The sequence below is a fragment of the Anas acuta genome, chromosome 12 (genome assembly GCF_963932015.1).
Source record: "Anas acuta chromosome 12, bAnaAcu1.1, whole genome shotgun sequence".
In the NCBI taxonomy this organism is placed as follows: Eukaryota; Metazoa; Chordata; class Aves; order Anseriformes; family Anatidae; genus Anas; species Anas acuta.
In genome coordinates this window covers 20,317,375-20,342,721 of record NC_088990.1, presented here as the reverse complement: position 1 = coordinate 20,342,721, position 25,347 = coordinate 20,317,375, and the positions used below count along the sequence as shown (strand labels likewise).

General features: G+C 35.2%; 2 protein-coding genes across 5 annotated transcripts; one reads left to right on the top strand and one right to left on the bottom strand.

Moving 5' to 3' along the window:
* Nucleotides 1–320: 320 nt before the first annotated feature.
* Nucleotides 321–15,134, bottom strand: FAM227B (family with sequence similarity 227 member B). The gene is made up of 9 exons (XM_068695461.1): nt 13,051–15,134; nt 11,193–11,439; nt 10,463–10,534; nt 10,082–10,125; nt 8,884–8,988; nt 4,654–4,752; nt 3,793–3,894; nt 2,979–3,105; nt 321–611 (listed from the first exon to the last, which is right to left on the bottom strand). Exons 1-9 carry the CDS (start codon nt 13,168–13,170, stop codon nt 418–420), a joined length of 1,110 nt encoding a protein of 369 aa, XP_068551562.1. The 5' UTR covers nt 13,171–15,134; the 3' UTR covers nt 321–417.
* Nucleotides 15,135–15,455: 321 nt separating this feature from the next.
* Nucleotides 15,456–24,878, top strand: DTWD1 (DTW domain containing 1). Of its 4 annotated transcripts, XM_068695456.1 has the most exons (6): nt 15,473–15,612; nt 15,977–16,156; nt 17,651–17,955; nt 18,975–19,118; nt 19,972–20,245; nt 23,236–24,878. In XM_068695456.1, exons 2-6 carry the CDS (start codon nt 16,081–16,083, stop codon nt 23,463–23,465), a joined length of 1,029 nt encoding a protein of 342 aa, XP_068551557.1. In that variant the 5' UTR covers nt 15,473–15,612; nt 15,977–16,080; the 3' UTR covers nt 23,466–24,878. The 4 variants fall into 4 exon arrangements, with proteins under 4 accessions (XP_068551559.1, XP_068551560.1, XP_068551557.1 ...); XM_068695458.1 differs by lacking the exon at nt 15,977–16,156 and having other exon boundaries at nt 15,456–15,612; XM_068695459.1 differs by lacking the exon at nt 15,977–16,156 and having other exon boundaries at nt 15,465–15,612; nt 17,674–17,955.
* The last annotated feature ends 469 nt before the right edge of the window (nt 24,879–25,347 follow it).

Below are 25,347 nucleotides of genomic sequence, written 5' to 3'. Positions count from 1 at the left end.
TCAGCACAAAAAGCTTGAGATAAGATGTTAATACAGAAGTAGTGAGAAAAAACAGTGGTCTAATATCAAAGAATATTACAGCCAAAGATCTGGTCCACCACGACAGGGAAGACAAAGGGGAAGACAGCGAAAGTGAGAGCCAGCAACAAGAGAAAGGAATGGGAACAGTCATAAGTAATAGAGGACATGACCAATTGAAACCATCAGATTTTACTAGCTGAGTCTTAGCTTTGGCAACTTCTTTAAATACCTTGTAAAATTGTTTACAATAAAACACAAGTGTCAGTATATGGGAGGATATATGCTTAGAGTTGATCCACAATTTATCATAAATTGCTATGACATTTTGATTCTGTGCAAAATAAAAATATTACTAGTAATTTATGTTGACAATTAGATTTTGCAATCTACTATAAGTTACATTCCAATATTCACAAAGTAACATGCATTATAAGATAAAAAATGTTTATAAGACTTACAGGCTGCTGCAGATCTGGCAGATCCATGAGCCCGTATGTTAGCAGTAGCACCTTCACTATTAGGATTTACTGTGGAAGCCTTAAAGCTCTCAAGATTCCATTTCTCCCATACACATTTCCTTGGTTTCAGACCTGGAAAACAAAAATTAAATTTAGAAAAATGTTGGTGTTACTTTTGAAAATTACCCCATGAATCTTTCCAAATTAAATTAAAATTATTTTATTTCTTTCCTGATTCCAATGTTCAAATTTTTATGCCCATGCTCAACCTTAAGCTTAGGAGCCACGCCTGTTTAACTGAAATATAGCCATATATTTAAAGTAAACCAGCATCTTTATGGACAGATTTTGCTATCTCCTTTCCACTTCTGCTTGGTTTTGCACATGAACGAATATCCGTATTTTGTGGTTGTTCTAATTCCAGTAATTTAATACATTTGCATATTTTTTGGTGAGGTTGTGAATTACTCTGGCAGCAATACATAATTTACTTTACTCAGTGGTTTTCAGTGTTCATTCCAGTAGAATTTTGCACAGCTCCCACACTATAAATTTCATGCAGATACAGAATCTCTGCCATAGCAATAGTCTTCTAGTTTCTTGGGGTTTTGTTGTTGTTGTTGTTATGTTTTGTTTTGTTTTATTTTTCAGTCTGACTAAATTTTGGTTAACTCTGTCCATCATCTCTTTATAGTGGTTACACATTACAGACTCTACTGTGGGTTTATCCAGCTCTTCCAAGTTAAAGGCCCACTTGAGGTTTGGTGCACATAACCTTGAAATACATAAACCTTCTCTAAATTAGATTTTTCAGGGTATTTTTTTCTATACATAATTTTCTCTGTCTGTAACTAAAAAGAAAATTCTGCCCAAGAAATGGTGACTGACATAGAGAAAGGTTTTGAGAAAATGTTTTTGTATTTTGTGTCTACTTCAAAAACATATTTCTATTGCATTTGTCAATCAGTTTCAACATACAAGGTAATGAATTCCACATTGTTATGAAACCTGAATAAATGAGCACTAAAGATATAAATCTGCTCTAAATCTAAGTTTTGGAATGGATATTAAGTAACGTATACAATCTAAGAATCATAAACTCTTACTGTTAAGACAGTAAATACAGATATTTGATCACAATACTATTGCAAGAGAAGCTTCTAGTATAGGTACAGTCAAAGCACTGTAAGAATATTTTATACAAACTGACTGTTTTTTTCTATAGAGAGATCAAGGAACGATCTCCTAGTCTTCTGTTTAACTAAAATATATATATATATGATTACTATGTTCAGCAGCTTTTCTGGTAATAAGTACAGTTTTTCTCAGGGCTTGAATTTTAAGACTTGTATCCTAACTGCATTTATGTGCTTACCATAGATTCTTCCAAAATATTTCTCCTACAGGATATCATGAAGAAAGCAGTGAAATTAAATCTGCATTCATCAGTTCAATTATAAGCTATGTCTTCAGATACAATTATATCCTTGCTGGATAATTCTGCAATAGTTAAGCACTTTTACAGCTAAAACAGTTATTCCAGAACAGTCACTGCAGTAAAGCAACGACTGGGCTGGATTACAGACTGTATATAACCTTAAAAATAGAGTACTTTCTTTTCAGCGTCATCCTGATAATCACCAGCTCTAAAAAGATTATCAGTTCCTATCCACTCAAACTTTGAGACATAAAAGCTTTGAAAGACAGAGACATCAGAGCTCATATAGTTCTAATACGACACGAATAAAGGGGGCTAGATTTTCAGATTTAACTTTGCCCTTGAAATAGCTTCATTTAATGGGGAAAATATTTAATTCTCATCTTATACATAATCTTATCAGGATATACAATCATCTTATACAGGAACATTTCCAAAAGTGTAGGTAGATTGTATCATGATAGAGAGATAGAAAGACAAGCAGGTTCTGTGAAATGTCTCACATTCTCAGCAAGACTTCCTCACTATTGAACACCGGAAGGTCCAGTTCAGCTTATCTCACCATGCAAATAAATAATTAGAATGTAGTATGCTTCCACAGTATCAGCTGCGTTCACACAATAGAATACTAAACAGGTTTGCCAAGACAGTTATACAGCATAGTTTAATGTAGGTTACGTACTTTGACATTGTTTTGCCAAAAACACTTTGAAATGTCAGATCCAGTTTTATTTTTTCTTAAACTAGAAAGAGAAATAATGTCATGGATATCCAGCTCAGATTCTTTGTCTTCATTCCAGACTACTGTTTTACACTGTTTATTCATATTTATATACCAATAATAATAATAATAAAGATATTGTTATCAGTGCTATTATCAACATTATCACCTGAGCACAGACTGGCAGCTTTGACAATAGTATTCCCAGTACTGAATTTTCTATATATGTATATCATTACTAGGGAAAAAAGCATTAGATTCTCACTGAAATGTACATCTGGTGGCCTGGACAAAATATGTCTCATAAAAAAATAAAACACAAAAGAACAACTACCAGTACCTGATATCCACTGAAAAATTAAGTCTACCAATCCATCCTTAAAATCATCATCAAAATTTTTAATGGATTCAGGAAACGCTTCACAGAACGTGACATAGATGACTTGTGACAAACAGTCAGGATACACCTACCAAAATAAGAATAACACTGTATCTACCCAGGTGACAAGAAGAGCTTTCATATTACGTTTTTTTTTAGTTAATGTAAAAATATTAAAGTGAAGTGTAGTAATTGCAAAGCCATTCTGCTAAAAAAAAAAAAAAAGTACAACCTTTTATTACTTCTGTGAAACTTTAGGCAACAGTATCATCTGTAAGGGAACTGATTTGGGAACTCAATAATTTGCTTAGCCAATGTATAAGTCTAAGTCCCCAGATAAGACTCAGATAGACAATACTAATTTAAACAAATTATGTACTTTGAATGAGTCGCTTAGGGCTAAAATTAGGATGCAGAATAAAGCATTACATTAATAACATATTAAGTATATTAATTTGTTAATATTTAGCTAATCACAATAGTTAATTAAAAACAAGAAAATTGGAAATATCTCATCTTTTAATATTGTATTATTCATACATTATGTGAGCCAAAATTTGACTTTTGATAAAGAAGTGATAAGTTCTCTCTTTTCTTCAATATTTCTGTTTCCTCTCTTCTACTTACATGCATGTATCTCCAGTTCTATTTTGTACCAAATGCTGCCAAACTGATTACATGTAAATTTGTTTATGTGACATGTTAATAGTTTTATGAGCCCAAATATAGTATCTCTATATATATCATTGAAAATACTACGTAAGTGTTCATTTACCTGAAAAAAAGTGTCTTTAGCCTCAATGGGAACAAGAAGAAAAAGCACCACAAAGTTTTCTGCAATTCTACCAAAAAAGTGGTCTTGATCTTCTTGGTTAGGCTTCAAAGGGAAAAAACAAATCAGGAGAGAATACATCAGCGTAAATTCAGATATTGTTGTGTGCTGATATACTGACGCAAGAGATTACTGAAGCTCATGGTTATTCACATATGATGGGAGGCATTGACAATGCAAAGGAGCACCACTGAAACACTTATTCCTAAAATAATTCCACCTCTTCCTACAATATTTTGTTCTAAATGTATTAAGAGTTGTTTTTTTTTTTTTTTTTTTTTTTTTTTTTGTAGTATATTGCAGTAGTTCCTGATTCAGAATAGCACTTAAGAACATGAGTTATTTGAAGCATATGTTAAATATATCAGCTAATAATTAAGATGGACTCTAAGTGCTGTACTGAATCAAAACCCGTGTACATAATCATAGTCTCCTACCATGTGAGTATTTTCCTTTTCTTCTTAATAATTGTGACTACCCAAGATAATAGAATACAAACATTAACTTATGTTTGTAACCTAAATATTGCAAAATCATATCCTATGTAAGTCCTAGCACCGTTACAACTGTGTAGACAATTTTGATCTAAAGGCATTGTAAGCATCGTGGTATACACATGCTAACTAAAGTAGCTCATCATGTGCTCAACTACTGTTGTTTAAAGGTATATGTAAAGTTAGTCTTGGACCTACATTTGATGTAATTAATCTTAATTAGTAACTTGCTGCATTTTTTTACTTACAGAATCTATAGTTTATTTCTTTGATAATAACAGACCAAAGAATGCCTTAAATTCATCTGTACCTTAAACCTTTGGAGAAACCACCACCAAAAAGAATCCTGAAACACTGAAATGGATGATTTTGAGAGAAACAACCTTCTCCAAACTTTAAGAATGTCTTTCTGTCAAAACAACAGTAAAACATTTATTATATTGAGATTTAAAAACAACAACAACAACAAAAAATAGACAAAAAGTACAAAGATTTTCATTTCGAACACAGTCTACAAGAAAGTAGGAAACTTCTTTCAGTTCGAGGAAATACTGATGGAAAAAAAGCTTGCAAAGGAAATGCTTAGCTTTTACTGAGAAGAAAAGGTACCTTTGGGTAGCTCAGCATTAAGTTATCAAAATATGGGGATTGATCTGCATTTGCTGGATACCTGCAAATCTCTCAGCAGTTTAGTGCTTTTATTTTCTGTAAACCTTAAACTAAAAGTTTAAATATATAAAAATATATTATTGGATATATATATTATCCAAAAAAGACAAAAACTAAAGTAAACAGAATGAATAAGACAGCAAGTCACATTTGTTACATTAAAATCCTAACACGATTAAAAATATTTAAAATCACAAATATTGTAAATTACCACAACAGCAAAGCAGATAGAGACACTGGATTAACTTTGACATTAGGAGGCAAGCACTGATTCTAAATTGTGTCAGAACTCTGTACAGAAGCACTAACATGATCTTGATATTCCTTGCATCTTGGTTAGCTCTGTACATTTGCACATATTCAAACAAAAATCTTAAACCAGTCTTACAATGACTTTTTAAAAAATGACTTTTTAAAAAATGTGGTATTCAGAAAGCTCTATGAGGTTCTAGCTTTGTATTAAAAACAGAGCTATTAGGAATAGCTGTAGATTATAAACTCATATGAGACTTTTATCCAGTCTAAATAGTAAGGTCAGGTTTATGAAAAAAAAAAAAAAACAGTTTTATATTTTGTAGGACTAGAGATTATTTCTGTATTGATATTGTACTTTCAACTTAAACAAGAATATTTCTGTTTGTATTTAAATATTTTTACTCAGAAAAGTTACACTCATTCACAGATATGCTTTGTGTCTTGTCAGTGGGCCACTATTTAGACAGAATTTATCAAAGCTGCTCAGTAATCTGAAATTTAATCTGAAATTTAAATCCATCCTCCACTCTGCACTACTTCTTTCAATCAGCGTGACAGTATTTGGACTGGGACAAATGACAAGAATTAACAGTTTCTTTCCTTTATAAGTATATTCATTCAGAAAAATGTAATATATAAATAACATAACATTTCCAATATTCTTCAACTGTTTTAACAGGATAGACCCGGTGAACTATAGGCCTGTTAGTTTGACCTCAGTGCCAGGGAAGCTCATGGAGCAGATTATCTTGAGTGTCATCACGTGGCATTTGCAGGGCAACCAGGCGATCAGGCCCAGTCAGCATGGGTTTATGAAAGGCAGGTCCTGTTTGATGAACCTGATCTCCTTCTATGACAAAATGACGCACTGGGTGGATGAGGGAAAGGCTGTGGATGTGGTCTACCTTGACTTCAGAAAGGCCTTTGACACCGTTCCCCACAACATTCTCCTCAAGAGACTGGCTGCTCATGGCTTGGACTGGTGCACGCTTTGTTGAGTTAAAAACTGGCTGGGTAGCTGGGCCCAAAGAGTTGTGGTAAATGGAGTCAAATCCAGTTGGAGGCCAGTCACTAGTGGAGTCCCTCAGGGCTCAGTACTAGGGCCAGTCCTCTTTAACATCTTTATCGACAATATGGATGAGGACATCGAGTGCACCCTCAGTAAGTTTGCAGATGACACCAAGTTAGGGGCATGTGTCGATCTGCTCGAGGGTAGGAAGGCTCTGCAGGAGGATCTGGATAGGCTGCACCGATGGGCTGAGGCCAACTGTATGAAGTTCAACAAGGCCAAGTGCCGGGTCCTGCACCTGGGGCACAACAACCCCAAGCAGAGCTACAGGCTGGGAGAGGAATGGTTGGAGAGCTGCCTGGCAGAGAAGGACCTGGGAGTATTGGTTGATAGTCGGCTGAATGTGAGCCAGCAGTGTGCTCAGGTGGCCAAGAAGGCCAACAGCATCCTGGCTTGTATCAGAAGCAGGGTGGCCAGCAGGGGTAGGGAAGTGATCGTCCCCCTGTACTCGGCTCTGGTGAGGCCGCATCTCGAGTACTGTGTTCAGTTTTGGGCCCTTCACTACAAGGATGACATGGAGGTGCTTGAGTGAGTCCAGAGAAGGGCAATGAAGCTGGTGAGGGGCCTGGAGAACAAGTCCTACGAGGAGCGGCTGAAGGAGCTGGGCTTGTTCAGCGTGGAGAAGAGGAGGCTCAGGGGCGACCTTATTGCTCTCTACAGGTACCTTAAAGGAGGCTGTAGTGAGGTGGGGGTTGGTCTGTTCTCCCATGTGCCTGGTGACAGGAAGAGGGGGAATGGGCTAAAGTTGCACCAGGGGAGGTTGAGGTTGGATATTAGGAAGAACTTAATTGAAAAGGTTGTTAGGCATTGGAATGGGCTGCCAGGGAAGTGGTTGAGTCACCATCCCTGGAGGTCTTTAAAAGACGTTTAGATGTAGAGCTTAGTGATATGGTTTAGTGGAGGACTGGTTAGTGTTAGGTCAGAGGTTGGACTAGGTGATCTTGGAGGTCTCTTCCAAACTAGATGATTATGTGATTCTGTGAACATAGATTGTGAAATTCAGTATGTATAATACTATTTAATGATAAGGTAATTTTCATAGTCACAAAAGTATTTTTTTATTTTGATTAATAATAAATTCTTATTATGAAAAATGGATCAAAAGTCTTGATTTCAGTGTTTCTGATGACACCAGTAATCCAAATTAGTGACAGTTTTATGTTAGTAACAACTAGGTTCATATTATTTTTAGGAATCTGTTCTTTTTCTTTATACATATTTCTTTAGCAATGCAATCCTACTGATGCTACATAATGAAGCAATTTTTTATATCCACTTAAGTTATCAAATTTTTAAAACGTTTCTATAATTAGAATCTAAATTCATCCTTAAAATAAATTACTTTTCCCCTTATCATTAAATTTATATGCTAAGTATGTTTATTTATCTAATTTGTATTAGATTACATTAAACATTTGCATTTTAAAAATAAATATTAATTATGGATTACAAACTTCCACTTCAAGGGAAAACTAGAAAAAGAATCTAATGTACTGTATCTTGGCCTTTCACAGTGCCATTAATTCTTACTCTACTCTACTACAAAATGACTTATTCAAGGAAAATGTTATCCTGGGTCAACTAACTGGTGACAGGAATAGAGATCACTACCTGAAGCTGATCACATAGACAGGAGAAACATAGCTCTAAATTACCCCTATTTTTCAAACATTACTGAAAGTACTGAATTCACACACAAAGAATATGCCTTCTCATATGTCTGCTAGGGAAATAACTAAAGAATTTAAAGACATCGCTAATTCCCACTGAAATCAGTAAAAAATTAGAATAGAAAGGTTAGTGTTACAATAATACTCTAAACTGCCATTTACAAATCTCATGGCTAATTTAGTCCAGGTGGAAAAGCTTTACCTTTACATAGAAAAATTACCTCACATCAGTCATATAAAAGATGGGTGCATGCACACCAAAGGAATTAGCAAATTGTCAAATAAAACCTTCCCTGCCTGACAAAACAGAACTGTTAACTAGCATTAACTAACAGTACACATGAAGCATCTGGACATTTTTCTGTTGCAGGTCATATACAGAGTGTAAGGAGTATCTTCACTTTTTAGGCCCTCAGGTGGGAGATAAGGATATACTAGAGTATGCAAAAAAAAACACCAAACAAACCAAAAAAAAGCATGCAATTTAAGACGATGTGTAACATACATGCCAAAGGAGACTGAAAACAAAACAAACAAACAAACAAACAAACAAAAAAGCATATTCTATATTGTAATTCTGGGTTTACCTTGGTTTTGAAATTCTTTTTAAGTTTAATATTAGTTTATCATTATTTATTTTAGTACTTTCATTATTGGTCAACTCTGGGACACAGGACAGGGCAGCAAGAAGAATCCTCCAACAATAATGACTCCTAAACAGAAAAAGCTCCTAGATTTGTTGGTTTTGTAACTTCAAGAAATGCTAACAGCAATACTAAAACATGTATGAAAATGAAACACGATGAATGAGTCAAAATATTTGCAATACTCTTTATCAGCAGCTTCTGATTAGGCTACTGAAACAAACAGTACATACTTGGAAATGCTGAGCTTTTATAACTAAGTTCCAAAGTTTTGGAGCTTCCAAATGTCTTGGTAATTCTAAAAGTTGTTTTATCTTGAAACCAGGGTAGTTACAGTTCTAAAAAGAAAAGAAAAACCTTTAGTAACTAAAGCTGATTATCATGTTCCCTTTGTGTTAATGTACAGAGAAAATACTATTTCAAACATATACTTTTTTTTTTTTCTAAAGTAAGAAAAAACTATTTCAAACATAAACTTTTTTTTTCTTTTCTAAAGTAAAACCTAAAGACTATTCTATAACAGATGTGTTCACTTGCTGGTGATGCCATTCTATAAAATATTTTCTTTAGTAGTTGCTTTATTTTATTACACTAAGAATCAGTCAAAATAGATGAAATGACCACTGCAGTCTTTGATACAGTTTGTTTCTTGTGGATTTCTACTTCCTCAAAACTTTATTTTCTATCAGAAAATATGACTAATTTAATTCCATGCTTTTTTTTTTTTTTAATAGTTGTTGGGCTTTTTGCTTCTTTCAACCTATATATATTATTTTTTTTCAATTTCAGATGATATTAACTATTTCTTGGCCACTTTGACTATATCTGCTCTGTCTCGTCAGCTCTGGTATGAGTTTCCAGTCCTGCACAAACTTTTGATTGTCCATAAAGCTGAACTTTAATAAGCCAAGCTACAAATATATTTCCTTATGTTAAAAATTTGCATCCCTCAACATATTAACTCTATGGGTTATTACTAATTTATGGCCTAGTTTGGGGAGTATTCACATTAGTATTTCAAATACCACATTCAAATATAAGAACTCATTTATGCCTGATTATGCCCAGAGTTTAACCAACAACCAAGACCTATTAGGGTTGAGACATTCCAAACAATCAAGAGACACATTTGTTCAAGTCCCTCGCCTAGCACACTGGAAAGTCACAGACACTAGTCTCCAAAGATGTGACTGTAATATGTCAAATGAATAATATTAATCGCCATATTTATACTATGTGGAATTTCCATTATGCAATATATCTAAAATAATATAGTCTAGAAAAATTGATACTGAATTCTGAATGAGTGAATCTCAAGAGCTTTCTTTCCCTTTGGTATCGGAGGTATTTCTCTGATTTCCAGTTTGAAGAATATTCATAAGACAAAATACTACGTAGTTTTAAAAATATAATTAATGTAATAAAGCTCACCTCTACGTTTGTACCTTTTGATTCCTCAACAATGTATTTGGCAAAATGAAAAATGTATAAATTCATTATTCAAAATTAATGCTATTTCACGGAATTATATAAATAGTATTTTCAGCTAAGACAACTCATAAAATGAAATGTGAATTTACTTGAGATTAGGAGCAATGGTTTAAAAGTGAAAGTTATATGTATTACAAAATATCCTTGGAGATAACAAAGAAAAAACATTTTTCAAGGTTTTTTGTTGTTGTTATTGTTTTGTTTTGTTTTTCCCACAAGCATACAGAGATAAATGTAATCTCACTTCTGGATCCAAGGAAAAGATTTGTAAATTTTGTCTTTCTCATTTAACCATTAAATAGAATTAAAAATAAGAATATACGTTTACTTTTTGCATCTCACTTGTCTGAGTCAGTAGTTTTTCTGCATCAGTTTGCTCAGAAGTAATCTTTTTTAAAAAAAGGCAAGTTTTAGCGAGAAATAGGGTCTGGATTGATGACTTTATGGATTAAAATTTAATCAGGCAAAGACTTTTCAAAAATCTGGATCTACATCTAAATGTGTACATGCATAAAACTTAACACACTGTATCATCCCACTGCATCACTGGAATGATGGGAAAGCTTAAAAATACCTATTTTTATCTTTCTGTATGTCTCATATTTTCTTTATAACACCAACATCTGTGGAGAATAACATGTTTTCGTAGTCACTTTGGTTAGGCATGAAACAAAATGTTCATAAGATCTAGGCAGAAATGGAACTTTAGCTTATTAGATGTTTTTAATTACAAATTTAACACTTCACATTTACAAAATGAGGAAAAGCTGAAAACAATGATCTGGAACAGAACCTTTCATTTAAATAGTACCTAGAAAATTTGTAATGTGCACATTTTATTTTACTTAAATTTCTAGAATTTAGCAAGCTGTTAACCTTCAATTTGTATCTACATATGCAGTCTTAATTTCTTTGGCTATTACTCCAAGCTGTTTCCAAGAAGTAGGCAGAAATCACCAGTTATGTAGGCTTTTTAAAGGTATTAGATTTTTTTTTTCCTCATTTTCTAACTACAGTTGCTATTTGAAAAATATAAAATGACTATTACTCTGTTCAAGGTCAATAAGCTGTTCCTCTAGATATGCTGGTCCACACTGTAATGAAGATATTTTTTCAGCATGTTTCTTTAGATCAGTGATGCATGATTTTATTCTGTTCTCCAAATCTGAGAGTGAGCTGACGTTCAATGGAACATGTTCATACAGAGATTTAGATAGAGCATTGAAGGAACAGTCTTTTTGTAACTTATCCACCAAAGAATGAGGCTCATCCAGAGAGATGCACCTTGGCCAGCTCTTCTGTAATCGGTACATAGTAAAAATAGTTATTTTTGAATATAATACAAATTAAAAGATTAAATCAGATAACCTGTGAAATTTATTTTGAATAAAGATTTGTAATACTGGCATAAACGCATTTTATGTATATCTCATAAGAACTTCTAATTTTGGCAACATTATTAACATAGACTGCAATTTCCTCCTGTCCCATGTCCTGCATCCAGAGGTGATTATATCATCTCAAAAAGAGAGAAAAACAGAAATAGGCCAGGGAGGCCATTAGAGCATACACAGAGTAATTAAAAAGACTATAACTTTTCAGTTAGAAAAGGAGATAACTGAAGGAAAAAGGGGTTGTTATGTTTCAAAACAGACAAATAAAATCGCGTTCAATTTAAGTTCTCTGAAGGGATGGTAATGCCTTCCATCTGTTGAGAACAGTCTCGGAAGCATAAGAAACTCTGCTCCTTGGTCTAGCAAAGAATTTAAACTAGTAGCTTAAATATTAGAACAAATTGTTGAAACCAGTAGTAGTCTTTTGAAGTTAATCATCAACTTGGTTACTTTCCTGAAATAACTTAGGAAGCGTTAATACAGAGTAGTCAATCTGATTTTAAAACTTCTAATACAGCTGAAAGACAATGATATGTTCTATCATAATAGTAGGACAGCAAGACAAATTATTCACCACTACCACCCCCAAATCAAACGGAAAGCAAACTGTTAATACACGTGTTCATTTTAGTGTAAAAAGGGAAAAGTAAGTAAAACCAATTAGAAAATTAAAACATAATCATATTTTGTTTTGATGTTATCCCTAATTAAAATGTTTCATTTTTTTTTAATGTAAGATTGCTCCTCTTAAAAACATGTCTTTTAAATAAAAATTAAATTCTTATAAGGAAATGTTCCACTTGTCAAAATATTTTTACACATTGTTGTGTCATTGTTTCTGTAAGAAAAAAAGTTTTGGTTCAATGCAGAAGATCAATTTTTCTCATAGTTCTGTAGTTAAAGGCTTTGAGTGAGGCTTTGATTTGCAAATAATGTAGGTAGGTCAAAAGGAATTTTCTGTTTCCTCCAAAAATAATGTAATTTGGAAGAATCGCTGATATCCACATTATATTAAATTCTTTAACAAAATATAAAGTCATATTGAAAGATTTCCTAACAGTCTTATCAGTACAAGAAAACAAAGAAAGCTCATTAAAAAACAAAACTAGCTATTCCCCTTGTCATACTCATCAGAATGTTTTGCCTCAGGACTCAGGACTTTGTGTTATGTTAGTAATGCTGTGGACCAATCAAATATTTTAAACAAAGCTTGGGTCTGTGTCATCACTCAAGCATGATTCCAAGAGTACAAAACTTCTATACAGCAGACAAAAACTTTCTCCATGGTTTACCTTTGAGAAAAAGGAAAGTTAACAACAGAAAGGTTGCTCTCTTGAAGATTTGCCATTTCTACAGACCTCTTAGTTTCCACTGCCTGAGGGTCTAGGAAATACAATCTATGTTCAAACTCAGTTCTCAATATTTATATTCACATGGCTTTGCTCACGACCCCACTCCTGCACATTCACTTCACCATACACATGGGTAGTTAAAATAATAAGCACTCAGACTCACCAAACCTTGAGACTGTAAGAATTCTTCAAAAGTCAAAGGAGGCTTTTGCATTTTTCTACTGACATACGGTAAGAATTGTCCTTGCCAGAATGCCTTAAAAAAAAACCTAAGATAACACATATCAGCATGTATTTAAACTTTAGATAATTAAAATTGACAGTCAAAGCAATCACTGTAGCTTACATAGAGCATGCTCATGGTCATTTCTTGCAATAAACAGAAGAATCACCCCACATTCTTAATAGAAACATGCTGAAAATGTGAAAAATACTCAGTTTTTCAGTAATCATAAAAAATAATCATAGACGCAAAACTTCCATTTTCTTCTAAATATCTCCACACAAAATATTTATGATATTTTTAATGTACTTATAAAATGCACACACACACACACAAAGCGAATGTCCCCATCACCTGGTCGTGCTGTTTTTATATATTCAGTTTTTGTTCAGGAGCTGCAAGCAATGTGAGGGAAGCAGATTAGCAGAAGTCTTAATGAAATCAGTCAACTAGTATATCCCAGCTTCAGCACAATTAAAAACACAAACACAAATTTACACTGTTACTATGTCTGAGCAGAAACCAAATTTGAGAAATACCTGTTTAAATATATATATACGTACATATTTTTAATAACTTGTGAAATTAAGAACTTGAAACAAAAACAATATAACAACAATTTCATAGAATGGTTTTGTTTTGTTAATATCAGAGCTTTCAGGTGCACATAACTGCACAGTATAAAATACAAAGCAGTAATTCAGATTTCAGATCCAGCCTTTAAACGATGAGCTCTGTTGTTCCCAAAAAGCTCCTCTCTGGATTAAGCATCCAGGGAAATCATTTAAGCAAAGTAGGAAATAGGATGTTGAGTAAAACCAACTATAAATAATTTGGCAAGAAAGAATTTTAGAAGCTATTACAAAAGTCTTCTCTGTGTGAAACATTTGTCATTCCAACATAATTAACAACTGCATATCAAGAGGTGTTGTCACAGCATGAGAAGAAAAAATATATGTATCATGAAAGGTCGACTTTTTTCTTACTACTGCAATGTATTACATACTGCTAGCATGAAAAACAAATCAACTCAAAGCAAAACAAATAACAGAATTCTGGTAGATATCCTCTGCCATTGACTGCAATACCACTGAGGTCAATGAGGTTTTAGGGATGCAACTGAGATCAAAGTTTGGCATGAAATCTGCCTATAACGTTAATTTTTTCCCCTAAGGCTATTGTAACTAATATATCACAAACTTTATTTGACTGAGTCAAGAGAAACATTTTCTACACCAAAATTACTGCTTCAGTTCAGTCATTTCAACCTAAAAATTCAGTTACTAAACACAGAATATTGGATGTTACTGTAGAGCAACATCCTTAATCAGGTCAAAGAGTTCCAAAGAAAAGGTCCGAAGTCCCTCTTTAGAGAGAAACGTAAAACAACAAAAAAGAAATACCACAGCAAAATTCTTCAGTGCTTGGTGTCAACCACAAGTACTACTTAAGTAGACTAGGTGAAAAAAGTTCAGGGTAAAAAAAACGTGAAGTAAACTAGCATTCCAGGAGTTAACAAGGGACCAAAACCTTCCACCACAGGCAGGGGTGCCAGGGAGCAACCAGAGCCCACAGGGCAGTACTGGCTCCCCTGGAGACACTGCCTCAAGGCGATTAAAATGAGGGTGTCAAATTCATAGGGAGTGCAAAACCCCGGAATAAAAACAAATTCTTTCGCTGCAGGTAATGTGATGTGGTTTCTGTTCACGGTTTTTTGGCACAAAACATAGAAATGGGGCAGAGCCCGTTCAGGGCAGGAGGCCTGGCCGTTAAAACCACACCTCAGTGTTTGGACTGCTAAGACGGCCCCGCTCTGCTGCTGCTCACAAGAAACGGGGCAAAGCCCTGAGCTGGAGGCAGATGAAGGGCCAGGGAGGTGTGCGAAGACCTCACAACTTCAGGCCGCAGTGAGGACACGGTTCTGTGGGAAGGAGTCAGCGAGCCAGACAGACAGCTAGTCAGCCAGTCAGTGTGTCTGTCAGCCAGTCAGTCTGTCAGTCAGCCAGTCAGTGTGTCAGTCAGCCAGTCAGTGTGTCTGTCAGCCAGTCAGTGTGTCTGTCAGTCAGTCAGTGTGTCAGTCAGCCAGTCAGTGTGTCAGTCAGCCAGTCAGTGTGTCTGTCAGCCAGTCAGTCAGTCAGTGTGTCAGTCTGTCAGTCTGTCAGTCAGTCAGTCTGTCAGTCAGTCAGTCTGTCAGTCAGTCAGTCAGTCAGTGTGTCAGTCAGTCTGTCAGTCTGTCAGTCAGTCAGTCAGCCAGTCAGTGTGTCAGTCAGTCAGTCAGTCAGTCAGTCAGTCAGACCGCGCTGCCCACAGGCCCGCGCGTGCCGTTGCTAAGGCCCCTTAGCAACCGCTCCCCGCCACCGCCCTGCCGCTCACGTCCCCACGTCCCCGCGCTCCGCGGCTGCCGCAGGCCGGCACTTCCGTTCCGGGGCCTCGGGGGGCCGCGGAGGCCGCAGCGGAGGGAGCGGCGAGGCGCGGAGCGGGGCCGGGCCGGGCCCTGCGCGGGTGAGGAGCGCCGCGGGGCCGAGGCCCGCAGCTCGCCGGCCGGGGCTGGGGAGGGAGCGCGGCGCGGGGCAGCTCCAGGCCACGGCCGCCCTCCGAGGCCTTTGCGGCCTCCGCGAGGCCGGGGCAGGCGGTGGCAAAAAACCTGCGAGATTTAAATTCCGAATTGCAGGCAGGCTGCGGAGGGAGACCCCCGCAAGTGATATTTCCCGGGTTTTGGAGATTAACTACAGATGGAGGGGTTATTTGCATTCTTGCAACTTGCTGTCTGAATCAGGATTTGGATCTTACAGATGGTGTAAACTGCATTGTTGTCTTCTTCTTTTTTTTCTTCTTTTTTTTTTTTTTTTTTCCTCCTTTGGAGAAGTCTGCTGTACATATTCTGAAGTACCATTTTGAACAGCTGTTATTCTGAGACAAGAAAGGTTTTCCCGTGCCATTTCAACAGCACAGCTCTTATCGGTAGCAACAATGAAGGTGCTTTGGGGCATCACAGTTAAACGCTGCTGTTCTGTAAGGCATCCTATCAAAAAGATTCGGTTTGCAGGTAGGGAATGGCTGTCAAGTTACAGGGCCTTTTTGCTTCTTCAGGATAATTATACATGTTAGCAGAGGCACAGCAAGCTATCACTGAGACATAGTGGATATTTCTCCCTTGGCTTTCTCTGAGATACTTAAAGGCAAATTGCACTAAAGAATCTGTATGCTTTGGTGGTTTTGGTATGATTTGGTGTTTATTGGAATGGCCATCCCTGATCTTTCGAAAGTTAAAGCTTGTCACTGGGGCAGGGGGAGATACCAATGCATGCATAAGTATTTATTTTTACCAGAAAATAGGAACTAATTTTTCTGGGATTAGTTAATTTAAATTTATAATGGAAGTTAGCTATTTTGTTTTTGTTGTATGACAAGTAAATTACATTTGTTTTTATCTAAACAATTCATTTTGGATCACATCTCAGGAATTATTGTTTGTTTTTGTCAAGCATAACTGTTTTGTTAGATCATTTCACAAGTGTGATTCCTGACATAAAAGGCAATTTAAGTAGCCATAAGCAAATATGAGGGATGACTGCTTTCATTGTAAGTGGTGCAGCACCAAGCGCAGAAGGCAGTTCATAACTGCTGGAGGCTGCTCAGGGTCATGAATATGGACTGCTTTGAAGACCAGGGAAGACCTTGAGTAACCTAGTCAAAAGGATTTCACTAAAGCTGTGCCTGCAAACACAAACCTCTGCACAAAGCAATACTGATTCTGCCTGGATCAGGTATACAGTTGAGATTCTGATATGTTATTGAGAGCACACAGAGAAAACGTTACACCAGCCTCAAAGGGTGAGACAATGTCATGAAGAAAGCATGAAAAAAAAAATACTCTGTCAGTGTTATTAAATCAATATGAACCTGCAGAATGAATCTAGACTGTCAGCACTTACTATCTAGGATATGGAGTACCAAAGCCATGTGTTTGCTTTTGCAAAAAATTTTTCAGCCTCAAGCCTTGCTCCTGAAAAGCTTCTTTTATCTCACAAAGCTCTGTCAAGAGGGATTTCATTCAGGTAGTTTGGCCTGCCCATACACAATAAAATTCATCATAGAGATCCAAGTCTGTGTAGTTAACTTATCTCTTACGGCTTTCTGTCCTGTAGACATTTAATTCCTTGTCAGTAGTCATACTGGTAAGTAATGGAACTGCTCATGCAGGTAACAATTGTCAACCAGTGCTTTTACAAGCTTTTAGACAGGTCCTACCAACAGAAAAAAAATATAATTCAGCACAAGTTAAGTGAATAGAATTAGTTATCTGGGTAAAATTATGAATGTATGTACATTAAGAACACGGAGCTCAAGTTCTTTCTAGCTGTGTACATTATGCTCTCCTGAAATCTGTTTGAAGTTCTTGGTACTATAATAAGTGAACCAGATTATTTTTTCTTTTTCTGTTATAGAAAATACCTTTAAGTATTTTTTTGTTAAGTAGGATCATATAGAATCATTTCCTATAAATTTGTGCATAGTATAATGGATTTTTATTTAACAGGTACATCATATCGTCTGTTTCAGCTAAGCATGTCTTTAAATTCATCTAAGTTTTTGAATGAAGAAAACGCTCAAGGACCAAAAAGAAATAGAGAATGTTTGGAAAGTCTAGAATCGCAGACTCCATCATCATTTCAAGATAACCCACTTCAACAATTACAGTTGGCATCACATAAAGTACTTGAAAAGGCACAAAAAAGTGGGAGATCAAAATGCCCACGATGCAATAGTTCAAGGATGTTTTATTGTTATACATGCTTTGTTCCTGTTGAAACTGTCCCTACCAAAGAAATTCCAACTGTGAAGGTTAATATTTCTTGTGCATCTTTTCTAATATTCTTGTGCCTTTTAGTTACCAGGGATGGAGAACAGACTGTCCCTGACTATTTCTTTTCTGATTCAATCTTTATGAACAGTAATCTTTAACACAGTAGTGGTAATATATGAACAAGCTGCAGTTAGATAAAATTACTGTATTTGAGGAATTACATGTACAAGCGCTGATAATGTTCCACTCTTCCTGTAAATGTTTATGTACCTAATAGATAGAAGATAAGCTGAAGTCACTCAACGTCTCATGCAAATGGCCGTTTACAGTTAGTTTTTAAGTTTCTTTACCTTCATTCTTCAGTTTATAAGAACACTGGCCAGAACACCTTGTATTGTGAACAAAAGTGTTATTTGTTCATAAACAAGAATAAATGTTACATAAAATGTGTGCTAGAAGGTGTATCTAAATGTCATGGTTATAATTCAGATAACCGCTCTTAAAATATAAATAAGCATAACAATCTTCAGTTACAATATCTGGGGAAACCATCAAAGGTGATAGATATACGTTTTCCAAAATCATTTAGGAACTAAAATGCATTTTGAAGACACTACTCTGAAAGTGTTGTGAAAGAACTTTAGAAGTCCTATGGAAATTGGAGCTATTGGCTTTAGGTATGTTTCACTTAAATGGCTGTTTTTGTGATAAAGTGAATACCTATTACAGATGAGTATTCATATTTAGGATCATTATATTGCTAAACTTAAGCCCGTATTTTGTTTATCATTTGATCCTATTTCTAGGGCTTTTAACCACACTACTGTTGCAGTGTTCCAAATTGCATTCATTGCGTACTTAGGTATTTACATGAATTGAGAGAAAGTAACGAGTCTTGTCCCTTGTCTCTAGTTTAGTTCTAAATCGACTTAAAAGTATCATGGTAAAACTATTTAAGGAAATACATTAATTACATGCCCGTAGGATTTCTCCTGGATTTTGTATAAGCTTTTGTGTATACATATGTGATCATAAATATTTTTCTTTCTTACTGTAGTTACCTTTGAAGATTGACATTATTAAACACCCAAATGAAACAGATGGCAAAAGCACCGCTGTGCATGCTAAGCTCCTGGCACCTGATGATGTTACTATCTATAAATACCCTTGCATTCCAGAATACAAAGAAAAAAGACACGAAGTAAGAAATTCCATATAAATAACAAGTGAGATATTAACTTGGATTTATATGCTAATTTAAATTGAAGTTAATCTGAAATCTAAGATTTACACATCCAATCCATTATTATTTGACTACATGAAAAGGAAAAAAGTGTATGTATTTCAAAGAGATGTTATTTTCCTCAAGGAATGAGACATCAAGGAAGGAATAGTTGGTACAGAGGCAGAGAGATGAAAAAAAAAAAAAAAAAAGCAGAAAGAACAATGGAGAAGGCAGGCAAAAATGAGAAGAGACTGCAGTGACTTCATATTCTGGGCTTTCCAAGCCACAGATTCTGAATGCCACAAGAAGCTACTGAAAAAAAAATTAAGTAAAGCAAATCACTTTCTGTTGTAAAGTATTTGTGGGACCTACAATAGACAGAAGGAAGGAAGAGATTATTTCTTCTGATCTAGAGTCTATGAATGAAATCAAGGTAAAAGCTGTTCTTTATGGCCTTCTTGCCCCATACATTGCAGCAACAAGTGAAATAGAGCTCCTTCAGATATGACACCATTCATTGTCTTTGATGAAAAAACTTTTGTACAGAAGCATTAGAATTGGTACTGAAGGCACAGATGTGACACTTAATTAAAAATGTATGATGTCTTTATTCTTTATTTGAATACCATCCTTTATCCTTTTAGATGACAAAAGATAAAATATTTCTAAAATATTAAAATATTTGAAAAGATACTCTCCTCTTCTACTTAATGTTTGTGGGTGGGGATGGAAAGTTTCAGTGCTTCAGTGCAGTGAAACAATTCCTAGTGTTCTATTAGCATACTAGATTTTGGTAATACTGAGATTTTTTTTTGTTTTCTTCATTTAGATAGCACTTATCTTCCCTGGCTCCAATTCAGTTTCAGTAAAAGATATTGCTTTCCATCTCCAAAAACACAGTAAGAAAGCTGTTTGTGACAATGATGATGACTGTTCCAGAGAGCCATTTCTTAAGCAAGCAAAAATAGAACCTAAAGAAGAAGAAAACCTAAGTGAATTTATCGCAAGCAACAGGAATGAAAGCACTGGACTGAAGAAAATAATATTTATTGACAGTACCTGGAATCAAACTAACAAAATAATAACTGATGAACGACTTCAAGGTAACAAATAAATAAGTAGTTACTGCTATAGTAATGGTTTAATGAAATACCTGTGTATGTAAATCATAAATGATATGAAGATGATAACAAATAATATAAATCTTATAAATGCAGACAATCATATGCTGGGCTGCATCAAAAGAAGTGTAGCCCTTAGGTCAAGGGGGTGATTCTCCCCCTCTGATCTGCCCTGGTGGGACCCACGTGCAGCACTGCATTCAGCTCTGGGGCTCCCAGTACAAGAAAGACATGGACCTGTTAGAGCGGGTCCAGAAGAGGGTCACAAAAATGTTCAGAGGGCTGGAACACTCTTCTGTGAAGACAGGCTGAAAAAGTTAGGGTTGTTCTGTCTGGAAAAGACAGAACAGTATGGAAAGAGCAGCCTTCCAGTTCCTAAAAGGGGTCTACAGGAAAGATGAGAGGGACTTTCTGTCAGGGAGTGTAGTGACAGGAGAAGGGGTAACTAAACTAAAGAGGGTGGTTTGTAAGCCTGCATTCATATATGAAGTAAATCTAGCTAATCGTACTGCAAGAAAAAGCAATTGAGTCCATTAATCTTAAAATCAGATAGCCTTAAAGACTTTGACAAAAAATACTTTTTTATCTTCTTGAAAAAGTGGTATAATGTATCTTTAGAAACCAAAACCAAACCAGTTGCATTAAAAGCAGGAAATACTTGAAAGTTGGTAATGTCTTGGATTGATTATTTCATTACAAGTGATCACTAGACCAGAAGAGGAACAGTTGCATCTAATGTTAATGATTACTTTCTCATGAGAGTGATGAAGCATATTGGCAACATCAAGATGGCTGTTACAGGAACAGATTGCTTTGGTATTTTTTTCTGTAAATTTGATTCATTTTGTATTAGCAAAATGTCTTACTTTATTAGCTTATTCTCTTGTACAAGGCTGAATCATAGATCTATTTTTTGTTGTTTGCTTTTTTAAGTTTCTGTGCTTGCTTTCATTTCTTCAAGAAAATGGTAGCCTTTGCCAGCACTAGGGTTTCTTGAACTAGTCAATGTCCCAGTCCACTATATACAAGCTGTAGGGACAAAGAGGTGACTGAAGGCTCAGAGAGGCTTCAGCACATATGAAAACCTTACAACTTAGATGCATTTTGTTGATAAGTCTCTTAGATGTAAAATAAGTGACTAAACATGATTAATGCAGGATTAACAAAACTGTAAGCATTCAGTTATTACTATAGTGGAGGGAGCACAGGGACTATTTTGTGATAATAGGATGCAGCATATGGGAAAAAACAGAGGTGTAAGGTAAGGTGGAAGATCACTCGAAAAGGTATTGCCTGCTAGAAGATACAGGAGAATAATTTTGTAAGGGAATTTAGGTTATATTCAGTATCTAACCAGATTTAAAGGTATTACCATTTTTCTTGATCTCAGATACAAGGAAATATTCATTTCTAATGAGCTTAAAGTATGTGGTTGCTAAAAAAGCAAAACCAACATGTTGATTTCCCCAGTAGTTCAAACTTTCTTATGAACAAGTGTTTGTAAGAAAACATTGCCTTTGGCTATACAGATACAGTACAGATGACAGAAACATGCTTAGTAAACTGTAACCTTTAAGCCCCTCTATTTTTTTTTTCTCTAAAACTCCTAGAATTCTGTGTTTGAAAGTAATTGATCGTGCATTTGTTACATTCAGTAGCATCAGTGGTTTTGACTTCAGTGAACCTATGTTTATATTCAAACCACAAATAGGTGGGAATTTACACTAGAGGAATCATCCCCTAAATTTAGTTCACTGCTGTTGAAGTGGAAACTTCACTGGATTCTATGAAAGTTTTCACTTCGATTAGGTCTGAGACTTTACTTTTTTTCCTTCATGCATAGTGGAATAAGGGCTACCCTTATTCAAAGTAAGGAAAGGCATGCAATGAAACCTTTTTAGGGAAAAAAACAACAAATATAATTCTATGTAAAATACATATGTATAGTAAAATAAGATGCAATAATTAGATTACCTTATTTTTCATTTGGACTTTACTGAAACTTCTGTCCAAACTTACCTGTCCATAACCTCCAAGCACAGACTATGATGTTTTTACTTACACTATTACTTATACCAAGCCACCCCATGACACAACCTTCATATCTGATTTTAATGTTTAGAAACAGATAAATTTTATAACACAATTATATTATTATTGCCTGGTGTATATGCTATTTCTTTATCTCATTGTCCACCCTGTATACAGAGTGATTACACATTAAAGTGTTTTTTGGTTTAAATAGTTTATGCATTTAAGGAGCATAAAAATGAAGATAATTGTTTAAAATTCATCTGATTAATAAAAACATTTACAGACTGACTGCAGTAGATAAAAAAATTTTCATATGCCATACACACCAAGTTTCCTGCTTTCATCTCAAGTGGAAATACGTCTAGTTTCTAATAAAATTAATGACCAGATTCTGTCATTCTTTCTTCTGAGTAGTCCCAGGGACGTTACAGTTACTTAACAAACATTAATTACAAGAATCTGGCTTTTAGCAAACAGATATTCGTCTGAGTTCAGCAAAACTGACAGAGATTGTTTCATACTTGAAAGTTACTAACTTTGCAAGAGATGAAGTTAATCATTTTATGAATACTAAGTCTTTGTAGGTGTGAGATTCACTTTTGCCATCTGATCAGACCCTACATCCAAACTGCAGTTTCCTAAATGCTGTGAGGCTGAAAGAAGCAAAATAACATCCTGTAAGTTTTACTTGCAAGTCGGGGGACTGTAACCAAGTTTTGCAGCACTTTTTCATCGAATGTCAGAGTGGTGCATGAAGAAGGATAAAATGATCACACCCATTTTTCAAACAAAAATGACAGTAGAGGGAGGGAAATTATTTACATTAAGGCATCTAGCAGGCTAGCAGCAAAGCCAAAACCAGAAGAACTGAAGGCTTTGCTTGATATCCTGTCTACCAGTCCATTTTGTCTTATGTGTCAGTATTTTTTTCTTAATAGGGTTGCTACAAGTCGAGTTGAAAACAAGGAAAACTTGCTTTTGGCGTCATCAGAAAGGAAAGCCAGATACATACCTTTCCACGATAGAAGCAATTTATTACTTCTTTGTGGACTATCACCAGGAGGTTTTGAAAGAGAACTACAAGGGACAATATGATAATCTGCTTTTTTTCTTTTCATTTATGTACTCAATGATTAAAAATGCCAAGGGTTGTAAAGGAAAAGAATAAATTAAGATGTCTCTGTCTATAGGTAACAACATTTTATTTTGTTTCTTTTGTAATGAACTGAACACATGTAACTATTTTTATCTTACTGAAATGTGGAAATAGATTGTACTGTTAGAAATAGATATAATGCTGCTCCAAAAGCAAGCAAAAGACCTCATGTCAAAGACTGTAGAACTACTTAGATGAGCAGTCTGATTAAAATTACTTAAAACAATCATGCTTTACTAAATACTACTGTGTTTGAAGCTCAGACCTCGTCTGCTAATTGCTAATCACAATGAGTGTTTCATGAGATGGAGATTGGAGTACTTGGCCATCATCCCGTAAGGATTTCCCTAATTAAAAAAAAAAAAAAAGTAATTATCATGCTAGCTTTTTTATTATTAATTTTGTTTCAGATGCTTTGTGTGTTTTACCCAGTAAGTCTGATTTAAGTTTTGTAACAATAAAACTTACTGAAATGATTAGGATGGTACTTAATTGGGTTTAGGGAATGGCAGAAAAATGAAAGGCAACATTAAGTGAACAGAGTATAATTGATGCACTTTGTGATGATGTACTTAACTGTGGAAAACTGTTCTAGTAATAGAAAAGAGTCATCTCTTTAAACATTATTGTGCGTGTGTACACAAATCACAGCACATGATTGCTGTATTGCCATCCACATACCGTTATATTAAGAGTACTCTCAAGTTCTGGATAATTTTAGGCTTCTTCAAACAGCATTTAAGCTTTTATTAAGTAAGATTATTATAGACATTATTATTTTGGGAAACACTAACCTCTGTCATTATGGCATATCATAGTAAAATTTTGTAGAAGCCACATGCTTGTATTCTAAGCAGCAGAAAGGGCTCATTGCATTGTTGGAGTTACCTGAAAATGTAGATATTTTTGCAGGACCTAAGACAAATTTAAAGAGACCAGAAATATGAGAGACAGTGGTTCTGACCACAACATTTCTGACAGGACTTCCTTAAATTAGGCAGACCATGAATCTGCAGTGTTACTTCTTTTGCAGTAATAATGCAGATTTGCACAGCATAAATAAAACTTCAATTGTGCTGATTTTAATTTTGGTTGGTATGTGTAGCACTGCTGGCAAAGTTATCGTGTGAATGTAGTTATGTGTGTGTGCCTTTGCCAGGCTCTATCAGTACAGGTAATACTGGCAGAGGTAAAAGACCTAAGTTACAACTTTACAAGAAGAGTTTTATAAATAACATTTTATCATGCTAAATTTATCATGCCAAAAATTTATGTTGGTAAAAATTCTAGCCTTAAGATAGCAAAAAATGTTTGATTACAGGTACAATGTAAGATGGATAAATATTTTGGAATACTGTTACTGAATAAAAACTAAATCTTGTCAAAGTAACCCAGATTGAAAATAATAATAATTTTTAAACAAAAGTTGCAAAGTCTTTGATTGTTTTCCTCTACAAATCTGGCTATATTACTATCTGTAGCATACTCTCCAGGAGAGTACACTCTCAGCCTGGTAAACATAGAAACACTGCCTTGAAAAAACTTCAGGAAACTATTTTTACACTTAGCGTTCCATACAGGCTTAAACAACTGATTCAATGCCTTTTTTTAATGCTTCAAAATATTGAAGAAATCAAAGTAAACATTGCTTAAAACAAGCTACAGATTATATACTCTTTGTATAAGTTGTACTTATCTTCGGATTTGTAATCGCATCTGCACAAGTAAATGCATATAAAAATGTGATTCAATGAAAACCAAAACACATCTCCCCCATTTGCAAGAAGAAACGCTAGTTAAGTTATGTGAGTACATATGAAGCGTGCGAACTACAACAGGACTACAGGGAACACAGACTTGAAGTCAGAAAAAGAGCACTTAAACTGTATATGTG

Excerpts from the sequence above, each read along its gene's own strand:
- FAM227B (XM_068695461.1), bottom strand. The coding sequence starts at position 13,170 with ATGTGTTATCTTAGGTTTTTTTTTAAGGCATTCTGGCAAGGACAATTC. Across the intron at positions 10,535-11,192 it reads ACAGCTTATTGACCTTGAAC|AAAAGATTACTTCTGAGCAA; the intron begins AGAGTAATAGTC and ends GCCTTTTTTTAA. Across the intron at positions 612-2,978 it reads AATTTTTCAGTGGATATCAG|GTCTGAAACCAAGGAAATGT; the intron begins GTACTGGTAGTT and ends TTTGTTTTCCAG.
- DTWD1 (XM_068695456.1), top strand. The coding sequence starts at position 16,081 with ATGAAGGTGCTTTGGGGCATCACAGTTAAACGCTGCTGTTCTGTAAGG. Across the intron at positions 19,119-19,971 it reads ACAAAGAAAAAAGACACGAA|ATAGCACTTATCTTCCCTGG; the intron begins GTAAGAAATTCC and ends TTCTTCATTTAG. Across the intron at positions 20,246-23,235 it reads AACTGATGAACGACTTCAAG|GGTTGCTACAAGTCGAGTTG; the intron begins GTAACAAATAAA and ends TTTTCTTAATAG.